A 16624-nucleotide genomic window follows, 5' to 3' on the forward strand; every position below is an offset into this window, starting at 1 on the left:
ACCGACAGGGGTCACTGTGTCTTTCCCTTGGCTGTGATGGTTTTGCTTTGTGCAAATGATCCAGAAAAAGCCAATGCCTAGGAACAATGTTTATTTATGATAAAGATGAAACAGGGGTATGGGGGGCAAAGAAGGTTACAGACAAAACAGAACTGTTATTAGTAGGGCATTGAGGCCTGGCGCTTCGAATCCATTTCCATGAAGGCTGCGTCTGCTTCCTTTCTCCTTCAGTCTCCGCTTTGCATGCACTCACTCTTGGAAACGGCGTGATAGACTTGGTGACCATCAGCATCGGTTGTCTCAAAGACATAACCAGGTGGGTGTTTGTAGGAGGCCAGGCATCTAACAGTGCCCTTTGGGGTGTAGGCGGTAGCATAGGTGGTTGTGGCATCTAAGGGAGCGCCCTGCTGTGGGACTGACCAGGCAGGTTTACAGCTCTTCGTAACGGAGGCTGGATGAGGCACATAGTTGGCCTGAAAGGTCGTCAAGCAGTCCATGGGTCTGTCTGGCAAAGTCAGCTGTGGAGTCTGAATGATGGGTTCTTGTTTCTTGCACAGCCAAGACTTATAGTCTTCCTTCATGACAGAAGAGCTATTGAATGGCCCAGCACTTTTATTAAGCTTGGCCAAAGGTCGACAAGATGTGGCCGGCTTGCCATTTAGGTGCTTGTAATCTATCTGGCAAGTACTGTGCAGGTCCATTTTCTCCAGAGGAGGAAGGTAGACGTCGGGTTTTCTGGTGAATACTGGCAGGCGGGGCCAAGGTTGGTAATTGTCCTGAACCTCGGTGCTGGAGGAAAATGGAATCTCGGGGAGCTTTGTCTGGCCTGGTTTTACTGGCTTGGCTGGCTGGCCCGCCAGCCCCTTGTAAGAAACACTGTGGGTAGTGAGGCCATCAAATGGGACCTCACTGGCCTTGTATTCCTCAGGTTTACGGGCATACCGTTTCTCCAGAAGATGTGGCACGTAAGCCACTTTATAATTGGTCATCTCCTGAAAGGGAGCTTTGCTTTTCTGGTCCACATTCAGGGGTCTGCAGCTTTCAGTGGTGACTGGCCCCCTGTAGCGATAGTCGTCCTGGACAAGGCTTTTGTGCTTAAACTTCTCTTCTGGTGGGCAAAATCTGTTATTTGGTCGCATTATTTCTGTCCTGGGTCCCTTCCACAGCACATAGTCATCTGAAACACAGGAGAATTCCTATCTAAGTGCTCAGCTGAAGTTCTTTGGGGCGTTTAGGCCTATGTTACCTTATCTTCATTTATGTCCTCTAAGACATACCTGTTGATGCTGTAGCCTAATACAAGAGCTGCTGTAGAACTCATTCTACACCAGTGTGCCGACCCCTGGAATTGCTTAGCATCCACACAGAAAATGGAATGAAAATAGTCCTGGGCCCACCCATAGCTACAGAGATGCTGAAATACAGTGTGGGAAGAGGAGCTAGCAACATTAGCTGGCTGGAAGATGTGCAGAGGAGAGGCAAATTCCTGATCTCTGCTTACAGCTTACTATCAGAACCAGCAGCGTTACTGTAACTGTGCAAATGAAACTTTTGTCCCAGTGCCTGCAGAAGACAGGGCTTCAGTTCTGGCTGGTGAAGACAAAGGAACAAAGCTCCCACAAAACCCACCTACACCAAGTTACGGGGATGAGAAACAAAGGCACAGTTAGATGCACACTTCGCTTCTTTTACCGGGAGTAAAGCTTGAGTGCTTTGGATGTTTCTGTGGAAACTGTGTGTGCCCATGATACCCATCTGTCTCTGGCACATTCACAGATTACCTCTGCAGCACACACAAAAGGGTCCCTTGTTGCTTCATGCCCTGCTCAGACCTAGCAAATTCTACTTCTTTTGGATGTGTCTGATCCACTGCATGTGCAGACAAGCACTGCGGTATAGCAAGGCTATGTTCAGTATATCCTAAGGGTGATGCTTCTGACCCACTTGCAGGAGCTCACATGGCCCTGGGAATCCTGTGGCCTTCTCAGACACGCAAAGGAGGTGACTTCAGAGAGATCCCAATGCTGCCATTAATGCAGGGCTCTGTTTCCAATGGTTTGTGTCTGAGGGCTTCCTACACTGCTTGTTGGCTTCCACAGATGGAAGGAATAACAACTGCACACTGAATTCATCCATCTTCTTAAAAAATTAATCTGCTGGTGGAGTCCTGAAACAAGCTGCACCACGTACCTTTGTAAGTGGTTCTTGTATCCATCTTGCCTTTGGGAATGTGCCTCAGAGGTGGGAGGCACGGAGGTACTTGAGAGATAGAGTGGGCATTATAATCTTGTTTATATGTGGAGGCCAAGTCCATAGTCTTATCACTCTTGACATATTCTGCAGGTGGTTTAACCTTCTTTGGCAGCACTTCATGAGCTAGGTAATCTCTCCTGTGAAAAGAAATCTCATGATGTCTCTTGCTTCAGGAAGAAATTAGTTTTCTTTCCCTGGACATTAAAGAAAATTTATACTTCTTCATTTAAGATACTAAGACTTAAGACGGTAATTAATTAATATCTCCACAGCCTAAGGAAGTCTGCATAGGATACAAGCAATTACTGAAAGACACAGGCCTTTCCCATTTGGAACACTGGACTCTGAAGAGGAAGCTGAGGCATCCCTGGACAACCTCAGGCAGGCCAGGTTCCCCCTTCTCTTCAAGACCTGCAGTTGGATGGCTCACTGTTCAGATTCTGTGTTTTCTGTTCTTGCAAGGGTAGGCAAGCCTTTCTTAGTTTTTTGGTTGAGGGCATGCTCTGAAGAAGCAAAAAGAAGTGGCTTCTGTGCTTTCAGTCTGCTTTTCACCAGTTGTATTAAACTCCAGGAACAAGAGGGACTGTGGGAATCACTAGCCTTGTCTGAGCAAGGGCAGTTCTGCTCACTGGATGGGAGTTTCTAAGGACTCCTTGACAGACCCCTGGAAGAGGTGGCTGCTCCTCTTCATCTGCCTTACACTACTGAGCTCAGACTTTACTGACAAGCAGGCATAAAGATGTCTAGCTTCTTCATCTCATGCTGCAGAGAGAAGGCACGAGTACAAGAGCTTGAAGGCTGCTCTCAGAAACCCTTTGAACCTTTCAGTTGTTGCTGAAAACCCCCAACTAGACAGAGGAATCCCAAACCTAAGCTGAGCATTTCCTACTGCATCAGCCACACCTGCCTTTTGAATTGGCAGCTCTTCAAGGCATAGGTAGGGGAAGGACTTGCTAGAGCTTCTATGGCAGGATGAGAGAAATGGGTGGTGTTAGCTGTTAAGACTTCATGAACAGGCACTGGCATCTCCTAGGTCTCTGTCTTGGTTTAGTGAAAGCCAGAGGGATGTTGCTTATGACTGTGACTGATGACAAAGGAAGTAAACCTTAAATCAGGCAGCAGCCCCTATGAGAGGACAGCAAAGGTCTCTGATCCATTTTAAATGGATGCTTAATTTTTATCACCTTTTTCTGTGGACACCTGTTTGACACATCACTCTGCCAGCAGCAAGGAAGAGCCTCAGAAGTTACTTATGCCGGAGAAATCCTCAGAGTCACAGTGTGAGAAATTCTGCCACACGCCACCACTAAGCATCAGCTCAGCTGAGAAGAGGAACAGCCTAGCAATCCATAGTGACTGCCTCCAGGAAAGCACCCACATCCCCTCTCCAGTCAGCAAGCTCTACCATAGTTGCTTTCCTCCACTACATCAACAGCTCTCAGACCTTCATCTCTCCTTCCTGGAGCACTCAGGAGCGTTTGAACAACCCCAACATTGTTCCTTTCAGGCTCCTCTTCTGAAAACCAATCATTTCTTTTGCTTCTGTTTCCCACCACACACACACACACACACATTATCTGAGTCACAGTCCTCACTCTCTTTCACTGTTTTTCATACTTCATAGTCGAGATGCCTTCCATGGGAATATCCTCCGTCTTGCATGCTTCCTTTGGCTTAAATGAGTCTCTGGGAGCAGTGCTGGGATGAAGGGGGTATTGCTCCCTGTACTCTGACAGCATGCATGGCTTCTCACTCTTGTCATAGGGCCCGATGCGCACGTGTGGACAGTGGTGGCACCTGCAGTGTGGAAAAAACAGCACAGGACTTGGTGATTCACGAGGTGCCTGATTAAGAAGAGCTCATTGCCTAAGTCAGCTGCACATGGCAACTCCCAAACAGAGATTAAGTGACCATTGCAATGACTGCAACAGCTTTGACTAGCTGAAGCCCAGAAGCCCAAACTGCACAAAGAAAGGGGTGTTGCTGTCTACTAAGACAGCCTGCAGTCAGACTGCAAAGCCAACAAAAAAGCCTCAGAAAAGCAAGCGCACCCACATGGAAAAAAAAGCGCAGGTTAATCTGGGGCAGAGGCAAACAAGGCAGATTGTGCTAGACATGAATCTCTACTGACAGTTCCCTTTTCCTGTCTTTATGAAACTACTTTGCACACATAGTGAGCTCACCTGTGTAGACAAGTCAGTAGAAGGGTAAGAGTTTGGAGGTCTCCCTTTACTCACACTTGGGCAGCACTGTCCTGCCCACCCCTCTGGCTCACAGGAATTCTGTCTGGGTCTTGAAAGACCTCTCGGTAATGTGCACCAAAACGAGGACAGTGAGAACAAACAGATTTGCTGAGGAAGATCCCTCCTGACTCAGACTAAAACAGCACCATTGGACATCAGCAGTGGCCCCTTTCTTTTGACATTGGGAACAGCCCCGTGGCTGTTTGGCAAGGCTCAGGGAGGGGAGCATGCCTCTGGTTTTATTTCTCCTACATCATTCCTGCCAGAGTGCTCCTTACTGGATATATGCTTTCCAGTGCTATGTCTATTCCAGAGCCAATTTCAAACTCATTTGAAAAGGCCTCTCTGCTTAACAAAGACCTCATTAAACTCACTGGTGAGCTCTCTCAAATTAGTCGGTATCCGATTACCTAAATTTACACAGATAAGCTTTACTTTTACATATGTCTATACTGATTAATGTTCCAACAGTTCCATTAATTTTCCAAGCCAGTTTCTCACTCAGATGGGAAACATGGGGAGCCTCCCTGCCCTTTCTTCAGTCCTGCGACCAAGAGAAGAACCATGGGACTGGATGGGCAAAGTGGGGAAAAGACACTTCCTGATTGAAAGCTTTAAAAATACTCTAGGACACCTTTATTTGCTTATTTTTGCGTCTGGCTTAGCAGTGGGTAACAGTGCAGCCTGCTAGCCAAGTCCCTGCTACTTGAGACTCCTTCCCCCAGCCTCCTTTACATACCCACAGGAGCACAGCTGACAAATGCACTTCTTCAGGGGCGCAATCACAGGCAACTCCACAGGTGATTCAGCAGACATGTTTGCCAAGAAAAACAACTCTGCTTTTCTAAACTTTTGCAGCAGATGCTCTCCTCCAGAAAGCAAAAGCAAAACCCCACTGTTCTTCAGCAGGTGTCCCTAGAGACAACTCCACCAGAAGACGATAGAGGAATCTCCAGCAGCAGGGACAGAGCACGACACTGGTCCAGACTGCACTACACAGCCCAGCTGACCAATTGTTTCTCTGGGGCAGCACACCCAGGTTCCTCTGGTGGAATCCCAGCCAGGACCTTCAGACTTCACAGACAGATGGGGAACCTTTGTGACAAGTACCAAGTTCTAGATCCCACCCAGCTCTGCTAGGAACACAGCTGGGCTTGCTGCAGACAGCCAATATGTTCCAATTATCTAGCTGTTGAGCATGACTGCATCAACATGTAAGTGCACCTCCTCAGATGCACCTCCCCATCAGCTGTTAACATGCTAGCAGCCTCTGCATAGCTTACACAATCAGACACAAGTACCAAAGTTTATTAAAGTCTGCTTTACACGGAAGAAATCAAAACACAAGTGTTGATTCTTATTAAAACACATTTACAACTCTTTTGGAAGAAAGGAGGTGAAATCTATAGCAGAACAGAAAACAACTTTATTTAGCAATGCTTTAAAACCTTCTGAAACATCAGGCTAGTGATCAGTACTTTTACAAAAAAAAGTTTATCTGGCAGAACCTCAACTTCTATAATCCCGTCCCCCCACAAGCTCTAGCATTAGATCCATACATCCTGATGTCACGAATGTGTATCGACTGAAATCAGAGAGGCATTAACACTACCACATGTCAAAGTTTGACTGTAGAACTTTGTGGCTGTAATGTGGCTGTAGAAAGAGGCACTTCATTGGAAAAGTCTGAAAAAATTACGCTGACCCACCAATAGGTAGAACTGATGGCAGTATTGACCAGAAATCCCAAGAAGAGTGAGGAATCCAATAATGTTGAGCAGCAAGAAAAATAAGGGAGAGAAAAAAAAAAAAAGAGTTCTGTGGTTACACTGCTTGTTTACAAATTCTATCCTGATGATGGCTCCTCTGTGGCTGGCTCATCATCTACAAGAGAAATTGTATTAGTTAGCACTCTACAGCATTCAATTAATCAACAGAAATACTTCTCCCAAAGCATTTGCTCTTTGTGAAAAAAGCACGTATGAAATAATATCTCTGATTTGTTTACCTGCTCCATGTCATATCATCTATGAGTACAGCCAGTTTTAAGCAAAAGCTAAACTGCAGCACGCCTATACACAAAGCATACATCTCAGTACTCCTTGAGACCAGCTTGTTCTGTTATAATCCTGGTACTCCATTATGCACCATTTGTTTCGGTCAGAGTCTTCTCTATAAACATTGCTGGCTCATTTTTATTACTGCATTTCAAAAAACGACTTCACATGTAGCTAAATACTGTCTGACTGCTTAAAGAAAGTAGACACTTCTGTTGGAAATGAAGAGAGGGGGCAGGTAGGCTGTAATACAGCCTGTTGATCAATATGCTTTTTAACAGGTTTTATAGACTAAGGACACCTCACTGACCTCACAAGAATTACCAGTACCTGTAACACACTCCTAAATAACCAAATTAGTTCAGAGTCAACACACTACTTCAAATTAACTTTGTGAGTTCTCTCAATTTAACCTCAGACTACTCCATTACAACCACACCTTTTTTTTTTTAATACCTGCAAATTACTTCAGCAACTCAGATGAGCACCCTTCCTCCTACTTGCAGGCAAGGTTATTTAAGGTATTGTGTACCCAGTGGCAGAATGGATAAAATCTTGTTGCTGAAGTGCATCGACACTTACCCTTCTTTTTCCACTTAGCCATTAACTCTACTGGGATGTCATGTATCATTGCTGTCATTTCCCTCAGCTGCTGATAGGATCCCAGCAGAGATGACAGGGAGTATTTTCTCTCATAAAGAGATACTGGCGATGGTGTCCTGGTAAACTCTTCATCCAAGCAGAACAGTTCCACAGGACTGCACAATTCATCTCCTCTTCTTTTTGATGCACGAAATCTTGAGCCTGTTCTACAGCTTTCAGATTCACCACCCTTATGTCTTTGATGAAGCTCCTGTGCACCTCCAGATGCAGCCCATTCAAGTGCTTTATGCAAGCTGGATGGGGACTGTGGCTCTACATTTGAGTTTTCACTACCCCCCTCCTTTCCTGAGTCATCTACTATATCCGTGCTCTTTAGGATACTGGAGTCAGACCCTGCGCCTGCAGAAATGTCTGTGTCTGTGTAGTCCAGTCCTTCTGGAAGTGTCTCATCCATTATCTGAAAGTGGGAAGCTTCGTGACTGGCAAGTAAGGCTGATACCTTGCTGTGCAGTATCCGATCCACTAAGGAATCCTGAAAGTCATCTGGAGATGGAACACTTCTCCCACGATCATCCTGCAAATAAATAAGAGTATCCACGCTGATCTGTTCATTTTTATCTTCTACAGGACTTTTGTTCAAAATAAATTTTAATTCCTGTGCTTCTGTTCTCTCACTCTCCCACATTCCAGATGTTTCCAAAACCGGAGATTCAGTGATGTGACTCCTCATCTGCTCTGGATTTCTGAAGTCTGTGGTACGTAACAGAGACTTCTTTTCTGTCAATGGAGCAAAGTCAGGTACAGGAGCTGCAGCGAGAGAACACACAAGTCCAGAGTCTGGTGTAGCATCCACTGCAGCTGCTTCTGTCGTTTGCTCGTCTGGGGCCAGCTCTGTTTCTGATGAGCCATCAGTCTGAAGAGCTTTTCTCCATGAGCTTCGAATTTCAGTAACTAAATGGAACAAACCAAGATAAAATTTCAGTACTTTAATAACCAGCCTCAATCGTTCTGTTTTTCTTCTGCACCTTTGTTAACATACACAATCCAAGAAGGAAACTTTATAGGGCTGCTTTATCTTGTTTACACTTAAGTATCCTTCCTCAACATAAAGGGAATTCTACATAGAAAAAAAAAAATCCATGTTAAATCTAAACAGTATTCAAATCTTGGAGGCCTACTATGTCGTATTACAGAATAAGTGAGGCATTACAGTAGCTTCCTGCTTCCCTGCAGTAATTATTTTTCTTGTGTGACATGCAGTATAAATTTTAATCAATGAGTACTACAAGAACAGAGGTATTGACTTACGCAGATTCTCTGGAGTTCGAGGAATTTGTTTCCTTGTTAAAAATGGGTTGAAAGCCAGTGAGCTAATGAGATCTTCTAATGGCATTGCTTTTCCATCATCACTCTGAGGTGACTCAGACATCACTGCTTTTGCAACCTGTAAGATGTCAGAAAAGCTTAAATCCTGAAGAAAAACTATTATAAAGCTCTTTATTTCTGTCACTTATGGCTCAAAATATACCCCATTTTCCAAATGATCTGAAGAGTCTTCTGACTCTGCTGTCATTTACAGCTCAGGCTCACAATGACCATAGTAGCCTAAACTCAAAATGAAGGTAGAGGACTGAAATCAGAATTCAGTTCTGAGTTCCCTCATCATCTATGAACACATCTTTAAGTGTGCTCAGAATTAATTGAAGACACTAGGCAAGAACTGCATAAGCACAACTAGATTTTTATTTACATAAGCAGAACATTTTAGCCATGAAAAACAACAGTGCCATTTCAGCAGAAGCATCAGTTCACTTTACAGTTTACTGTAGCACATTTTACATTGACTCATGTGACGGAATTCCTCAGTTAAATCTTAAACAAAACATCTCAAAGAGGAAACACTAATTCCTGAGTATAATTCCTACGCCCCTGCTCAACACTTAACCTGCCTAGGTTCAGCAATAAAAAGGACTATTGAATTCTTATTATATACAGTGATTCACAGATTGGAGCATGAGAGGAGATAAAAACCATGCCATCATTCTCCTGAAAGTGCTATTCACTTAACTATGATTTACAGTGACTCCACAAGCTCCGTTCTTTCAGGGTACACTCCTACAAGCAGTGACCTCTAAAACTCTGGGACACTGATTAACATCCAGCAGACAAAACTTGGGATGCGTGCAGATTACAAGATACTAATTGTCATTTATTTAAATAGAAGTAAACAAAGAAAAAAAACCTTCTCCTAACCTCTTCTGCCAGTTCATCTCTGGCTTTAGCAAGAGTGTCTTTTTTGAAAGCAGACTCTGTCTGGATAACATGATCACCTTCGTTCTCACCCACTTCTGAAATGGTGGACTCATCTTTTCCACTTTTCATCATCTTTGGAGGCACTGGCTTTATTTTGCTCTTGCAAGTTTGAACATGCAAGTTCTAAAGGAACACACAGAAATTATTAGAATTCTTAAAAGACATACTAGAAAATTAACATGATGAAACTGCTGCAGAAATCCTGGTTTTAGTCAATAAAAATACTTCTTAAGTCTAACTAAACAGAAAACAGTTTTACAACTGTGTTTAAAGTAGTGGCCACTACCGTAAGTAGTGGCTAGGATAGGGTGTTGCCAAGAACACAGATATCATAGAATCACCGGAAGTCAGGGGTTAGGAAGGAACCTGAAAGATCATCGAGTCCAACCCTCCTGCCAGAGCAGGGTCACCTACAGGAGGTGACACAGGGACACATCCAGGTGGGCTTTGAATGTCTCCAGGGAAAGAGACTCCACAACCTCCCTGGGCAGTCTGTTCCAGTGCTCTGTCACCCTCACAGTGAAAAAATTCTTCCTTATATTGATATGGAACCACCTATGCTCCAGTTTATAACCATCGCCCCTTGTCCTGTTGCTAGTCACCCCTGAGAAAAGCTTGACTCTGTCCTCCTGGCACTTGCCCCTTACAGATTTATAAACATCAATGAGGTCGCCCCTCATTCTGCTCCAAGCTGAAGAGCCCCAGCTCCCTCAATCTTTCCTCATAAGGGAGATGTTCCACCCCATCATCTTGGTGGTTCTGCACTGGACTCTTTCAAGCAGTTCCCTCCCTGCCCTTCTTCAAGTGAGGGGCCCAGAACTGGACACAATATTCCAGATGCAGCCTCATCAGGGCAGAGTAGAGGGGGAGGAGAACCTCTCTCAACCTACTAAATCATCTGCAACTAGTCTGAACACACTATACTCAACAACTCTATGTCCACGTTGCCTTTATGTAACACTATTAGCCTTCATTAAGCTCACACACAATTTTATTTCTCCAAGTCAGACCACTATTCGCTTTTCAGCAAGTGGGGAATTAAGAGACACACTGAATGTTGTAATGAAGCCAGGTGCTAGTGAACCTGCTTCCTTCTGTGCTTTCCTAAAGCTTAAGTCCCTGACAGTTAGCTTTTAGATTTACAGGGCTGTCTCAGATGCGTAAAAAAATTCATAAAAAACCAACACTCCCACCAACCAAAGACATCAAAACTAGAATACTGCAACCCTCCCTATGTAAGGAGATAATAAAGATAATATAACAGAATAATAAGATACATATAATAAACACACATATATATGTATATATATATATATATATATATATAAAAAAATAAAAAATACCAAATACCATAAACTACAATCACTGTAAAAAGCACAGATTAAAAAGTACATACAGATTTAACTTCTTTGACAGCTAGGAAATTTCAGGCAGGAATAAATCACCTTTTCAACTGAAACATCTTCCTTTTCTGATTCTTCCGGCAACTCCAAAGGTACTGAATTGATCCTTGGGGGAATAAGGGAGGAGGTAAAAACAAAATCATCTTTGAGAGAGAAATAAACAAGTGGTTTCCAGTACTCAGGAGAAGGCCATTACATATTGTGTGCCCCGTATCTGTCCGTTACGATTTCTCTCAATTCGTCCCGGTCATCAGAAGGCAATTTTACTCTAGGGAGAACACGTGACACTTAGAGCAGATTTAGCTCTAGTTGTGTATCAGCCTCCCAAAGTCAGTAGTAAATGGTAACATCTTCCCCTTGATTATCAATCAGGAAAAGATGGGATTTGGAGATACATTTTGTAAACTAGTCTCCTGCGTTCTGCAGTCAAAGGTAACTGGAAAGTCTGCAGAAGACTTGGTCATGTTCTTTTCCCTGGGTATTCTTCCACTGAACTGTCTCTGGCACCAACAGCTCTGTTCCTATACGAGTTTCGTGGTATTTTACAGTCACCTGGCTACCAAAAATTTGTGTCTTACCACTTCTGATGAGAGCAGTGCTAAGTGCCTGGCTCTCTAAAATCATAGAATCATAGAATTGGTTGGGTTGGAAGGGACCTCAGAGATCATCAAATCCAACCCTTGGTAAGGTACAGTCCTCACTTCCTTAGAAGAACACATCTTAAAATGTTAATGCTTGCTGTAACCTGCCTTTAGCTCGCGAGCAGACAAAAGTCCATGCTGTATGAAGTTGCAGAGAACACCAGTCTTGAATTGCCAACTACTTGGACAACCTTTGAGACTTCAATTGCAATGAAATTTGTAATGAAATACACCAGTATTCAAAAGGTCATTAAACCTTCCCAGACTAAGTAAATGAGGAACAGGCCAGAGCTTGACAATACCATTCTTTTATGTTCCATCCTTTGCTGGAACTGAAGTTACACAACTAAATGACATTAGAAGACAGGTGAGAAGAGCCTTGTAGAGAAGGCTTAGCACATTAGTTCTGCTTGGGAATCAAAGTTTTTGTTGTGGTTCAGTTTTAGTTGTTTTTGTTGTTTGGGTTCTTTTTTTTTTTTTTTTTTTTTCCCCAAACACAACAAAAGGCTCCTGTGAATGTCTGTCCTTTCACTCTCATGCTTCACTGAATATATATGTCTACCTCAACCCAGCCTGAGAAGTGGAATTCTGTTTTCTCCACCTGCCTCTTAAAACTTGAAGGAGTGCAGTTAACAAGTGAGGAAATTTTTGCAACCAGTTGATCAATGGGTCATCAGCTGGAGAAAGGGCAGTTACTTTACGACTATCTTGCTCAGTCAGGTGGATGCAACATGTAAAGGAGTGGGCCACTGAGATATTCCACTAAGGACCAAGACACAGAGTATAATCAACTCAATTTCTCAATAACATCATACCATCTTTGTACTGGTGTTGCCTTATCCATCACAGCTTGAAGTGTCTCATCCTCTTTCTCCCAACCTTCTTTCTGCATAGAGCTGCAAACCTCTAGAGAAGTAAGCCAGAAAATTTATTATTATTTCCATTTTTTTTCCTGAGGCTTCCTAGGTGACACGAGTGGGTGACAAAATCTGCACCACTGTAGGTTATTAACAGGATGGGCTTTAAGACCACTTCAAGAAAAGTTAATTGATGCATAAGCAGGATCTTGGAATCAATCCTTTGGCCACAGATGCCACTAGCATCCAACACCTGTTTGTGCTGCCCCTGAAGACACGTTCACTCTGCATGACTCTACCTGCTGCCCTCCACATACCAAGCATACGTTTCACCTTCCCCCAAAACCACAATCCCAGTCACATGTCAGCAACATCCTCCCCTCTCCACGTATACGTCAGTTGTCTGGCATATCAATTCCACAAAGCTAAATTCCTCCCATCTTTTCACCCTGTCTTCACCTGCATTTATCAAGAAATATCTCTGTGGACATACTCATCCCTCTGAACAATGCTGCCCCAGTCCAAGCAAGGTGAGACACAAAGAAAATGTGTTGCACATTATCAGAGGTACACATCTCATCTCAGGACTCTTCAGAGGTACAATACACATTGCAGCACATCATTTGGCTACAGTAGTTCTCTACGAACCCCAAAATTCACCTCAACACCACCTACAAAATCCAAGCTTTCTTTAAGAAACCAGGAGCGAGAGATTAACTTTATTTAAGGCTCACCATTTAAACAGGTAGGAAGATGGTTTTAGTTGTGTCTGGATACTCAGATCAAGCATCTTAACCAGAGAGTTGAGAGAATAGCACATGCTGGTTTCACAGAACTACAGAACGATTTGGGTTGGAAAGGACCTTGAAGATTATCTAGGTCCCTTGCAATGGGCAAGAACACCTCCCACTAGACCACTATGCCCAAAGACCCATCCAACCTGGTCTTCAACACTTCCACGAATGAGGCATCCACAAGCTCCCAGAGCAACCTGTTCCAGTGCCTCACCACGCCAACAGCTAACAATTTCTAATATCTAATCTAAATCTACCTTCTTCCAGCTTGAAACCACTCCCCATGGTTCTATCACTGCATCCCCTTGTTAAAAAAATCCCTTCCCAGCTTCCCTACAGGACCCCTTCAGGTACTAGGCAGCCACTGTAAGGTATTCCTGGAGCCTCCTCCGGGGTTAACAACCCAAACTCTCTCAGCCTGTTCTCGTAGGAGAGGTGTTCCAGCCCTCTCACCATCTTATGGAGCTTCATGGAGAAGAGGGGGAGAATCACCTTCATTAACCTGCTGATCACACTTCTTTTGATGCAGCCCAGGATACGGTTGACCTTATGGGCTACAAACACACATTGCTGGCTACTGCTGAGCCATCAATCAACACCCCCAAGTCATTCTCCACAGGGCTGTTATCAATTCCTTCTCCACGCAGCCTGTATTTGTGGCTTGGGATTGCCCTCACCATTCATCTCACACTTTCTGCTATTACCAGAAGCCCACAGCATTACTGAACAGCGCTTTCATCTTTGAAATTTTTAAGGCAAATCAACTTCCTTTTGCAATCCTATAGCCTTTGCTTTACAGCTTCAAGCCTCATACCTGCGTACCTGAGACTGCTGAAGCACTGCTTTCATCTTTGTAAACAAATGGATCTTCTCCCTTTTCCTTTTCACCATGAAATTCCAAGACACATCTGTTACATCATTTTTCCTAAAATCAACTACAATTCCATGCAATTAAAGCTGTCTTCCCCGAATTTCCATTTTTGCTTTGCAGCTTCTAACCTGTAACTCTCTCAACACCTTGTCAATAAGCACTACCTAGTAAAACACCTCAGCTCATCAGCTGAGTAGCAGGTGCAACATCCATGTCTCATCAAAATGAGCTCTGACCAGCACTGATAGCCTACCAATTGAAAGCAATCAACTCAGAGACCAGGTAAGATCCTGACTAAACTGCACAGTTTCTGTGGAATCACAATTTCAGAATGCAGAGAAAGATGCCTAACTGGGAGGACCTTCCATTTCTTTACTCAGCTGGCCAATTACTCCTCCAGCCTGACACAACTTTCACTTTTAAAGCGAAGGTATTCCCTAGAACCCACACATAAACTTTTATACATGGAGGTATGTCTCAAAATCCTCTCTGCGATGACAAAACATACCAAACAACTCCAGCATTTGTTTCTTGCCACATCAAAAGCTTCCGAGAATCTTAAAGATAAGACAAGGCTGAAAAAATTGAAGAAACTGTTGCAAAGCATCTTTCAGAACCAGATTACCAAAGACTGAAGATACTTCCAAACACAAGCAGGATAATTTTCCTGTTCCAAGTAACTTAACTGTGGCAGGAGAGCGTAAGGAAAGGGAAGCTTCTCCTGTTCACCCACCTGAAAGATCTGCGAGATGCTGAGAAAAGACATCGTTCTCCTCATCTTCTTCTGCAGGTTTAGAAGCCTGGGCTGGCACAGGCCTTACCCAATTAAGATCCTTTCAAAAGAAAGAAAGAAAGGTTACACAAGCAGACTGAAAAAAACCAAACCAAAACCAAACAACAAAACCCCAAACAAACCATCCCCAACCTGAAATGATGTTCACAGCTGCCATTAAATCAAGTCTATCTTCTTTAAGAAAGACTACTTCAAAAAGTAGTTTCTGCTACGTAGTGCTGATTCCTGGAACTTGGTTATAAAGCTTGCCCGCTGCATTAGAACACACCAACTTAGATGAACACCTCTCTTACCTTCACCCTTTCTCTTCAACAGAATCAGAAAAACTGAGTACTACTTACAGGATTCTGACTTAAGATTAAATTTAAAGGAGACACGCCAAGAAAGCTTTTCCACTTCTCTTCCCAGTTTTTCTCGTTTACAGAAATGGATTCACTCGTTGACACACGATGCTCTTTCTCTGTCTTTAGCCTGTAACATAAAACCATGGAATGACGTTGGCACATCTGCTGGTGGAGATGATAATTCTGCTTAGCATGGCACCCTTCCCCCACAGAATCTTGTAGAAGTATCAACTGTTTCATGCACTTGTGCATGCACCAAAAACTAACTGGAATTCACAACCTAAAACGCAGCTGCTAGCAGTCTTCATCTTTCTCGCATTAGAGTTGGAAGAACTACTCATATTTAAGCTTGCCCTAAGCCAGTTTCAGGTAATGTTTTAAAATCCCAGAATGGATTAATGTAAGAAAAAGGTTAAAACAGAAAAAAAACCTGTGAGTTTCTCAGAGGCAAAGGAAAAAAACTGAACAGACATGTTCTCGCTATGAATAGTATTATTTTAAAAAAAGACTACAAGGTGGGAAAACCTGATCCTTAAACTAAAGGCAAAGACACCTGAGAAAATTTCCAGTCAATTACCTCATTGTTTGCAAAGCCTGTAGCTGTCTCTTGCAGAGCTTAATCCTGTACTCAATGTACTCAAGGTTAAATTCAGGTTGGCACGGACACTGCTCATCTCTCAGTGTTCTCAGGGCTTCATTTAGTAACTGAATGACTACCAGGAGATTCAGTTTTCCACCTTTATATACATTTCCTGTACAACGCTTGAAGTACAGCAAGAAAAAAAAAAGAATTAGCGAACAGCATTATCAGAAAATTATGTCTTCTGTTGTTAGAACAGGGATACAAAGTGTATTGTATTTTACAAGTTTGTATTTTAGTTCAATTCCTGACTGTTTCATTTTTCAAAAAACACAGGAGTGTTTTCTGGAATAGCAGCTTGAATGAAGCCTACAAAGCAATATGAACTAAGAAAACTTCAGCTAGTGAGGTGACATGTTTAACTCCTGCCCCAAAAAACGTGGTAGGCTACAAAATCTGAGAAATGGTCAAACTAGTTTTATTGTTAAAACAAGAGAAAAATCAAGTACTAATCAAACAATTGCCAACATAGCTAATGAACTTAAGAAGTTAGTGGCTGGAACATAATCAATACAAAATAGTAGCACAGTCATAAAAAAAGTTCTAGTCATCTAGTACAATGTTTCTGCAGTGATTACACTCCTTGGGACCAAAAACACAGTTTAGCACAAAAGGCAAAATTTACGTACTTGGTACTTGTCGTTTTCAACTCTGTGAGCCAACAGTCGTGGAACCCTGATATTAACATTAGCTCCATCCAAAATGCACTGACCACCAGAATCTCTTAGTACAGAATCCAGAACTTCCTTTTCCTTTTCCAGAGACGTAACCGTTTCCATTATAAGTGCCCACATACTGCGGACCTTAGCAGG

The 16624-nt window shown here is 43.1% G+C and overlaps 2 protein-coding genes and 1 non-coding gene across 3 annotated transcripts; all 3 read right to left on the minus strand.

Annotated features, from left to right (window-relative positions):
• Positions 1-227: 227 nt before the first annotated feature.
• Positions 228-5312, minus strand: LOC103539372 (stabilizer of axonemal microtubules 1-like). The gene is made up of 4 exons (XM_030468760.1): positions 5236-5312; positions 3871-4050; positions 2191-2390; positions 228-1177 (listed from the first exon to the last, which is right to left on the minus strand). The coding sequence occupies exons 1-4, from the start codon at positions 5310-5312 to the stop codon at positions 228-230; spliced, it is 1407 nt and encodes a 468-aa protein (XP_030324620.1).
• Positions 5313-5789: 477 nt separating this feature from the next.
• LOC103539373 (HAUS augmin-like complex subunit 6) lies at positions 5790-16621 on the minus strand (the record flags this gene model as incomplete). Its single annotated transcript, XM_030468761.1, has 10 exons — positions 5790-6380; positions 7136-8107; positions 8465-8600; positions 9410-9592; positions 10915-10978; positions 12329-12419; positions 14769-14868; positions 15170-15299; positions 15750-15934; positions 16442-16621. Coding segments are annotated over 10 exons (2079 nt in total), but the record flags the coding sequence as incomplete, so codon positions are not given.
• On the minus strand, positions 11070-11199 carry LOC115600349. The gene has a single exon (XR_003988910.1).
• Positions 16622-16624: the final 3 nt, after the last annotated feature.

Source organism: Calypte anna, unplaced genomic scaffold (genome assembly GCF_003957555.1).
Source record: "Calypte anna isolate BGI_N300 unplaced genomic scaffold, bCalAnn1_v1.p scaffold_4_arrow_ctg1, whole genome shotgun sequence".
Classification (NCBI taxonomy): Eukaryota; Metazoa; Chordata; class Aves; order Apodiformes; family Trochilidae; genus Calypte; species Calypte anna.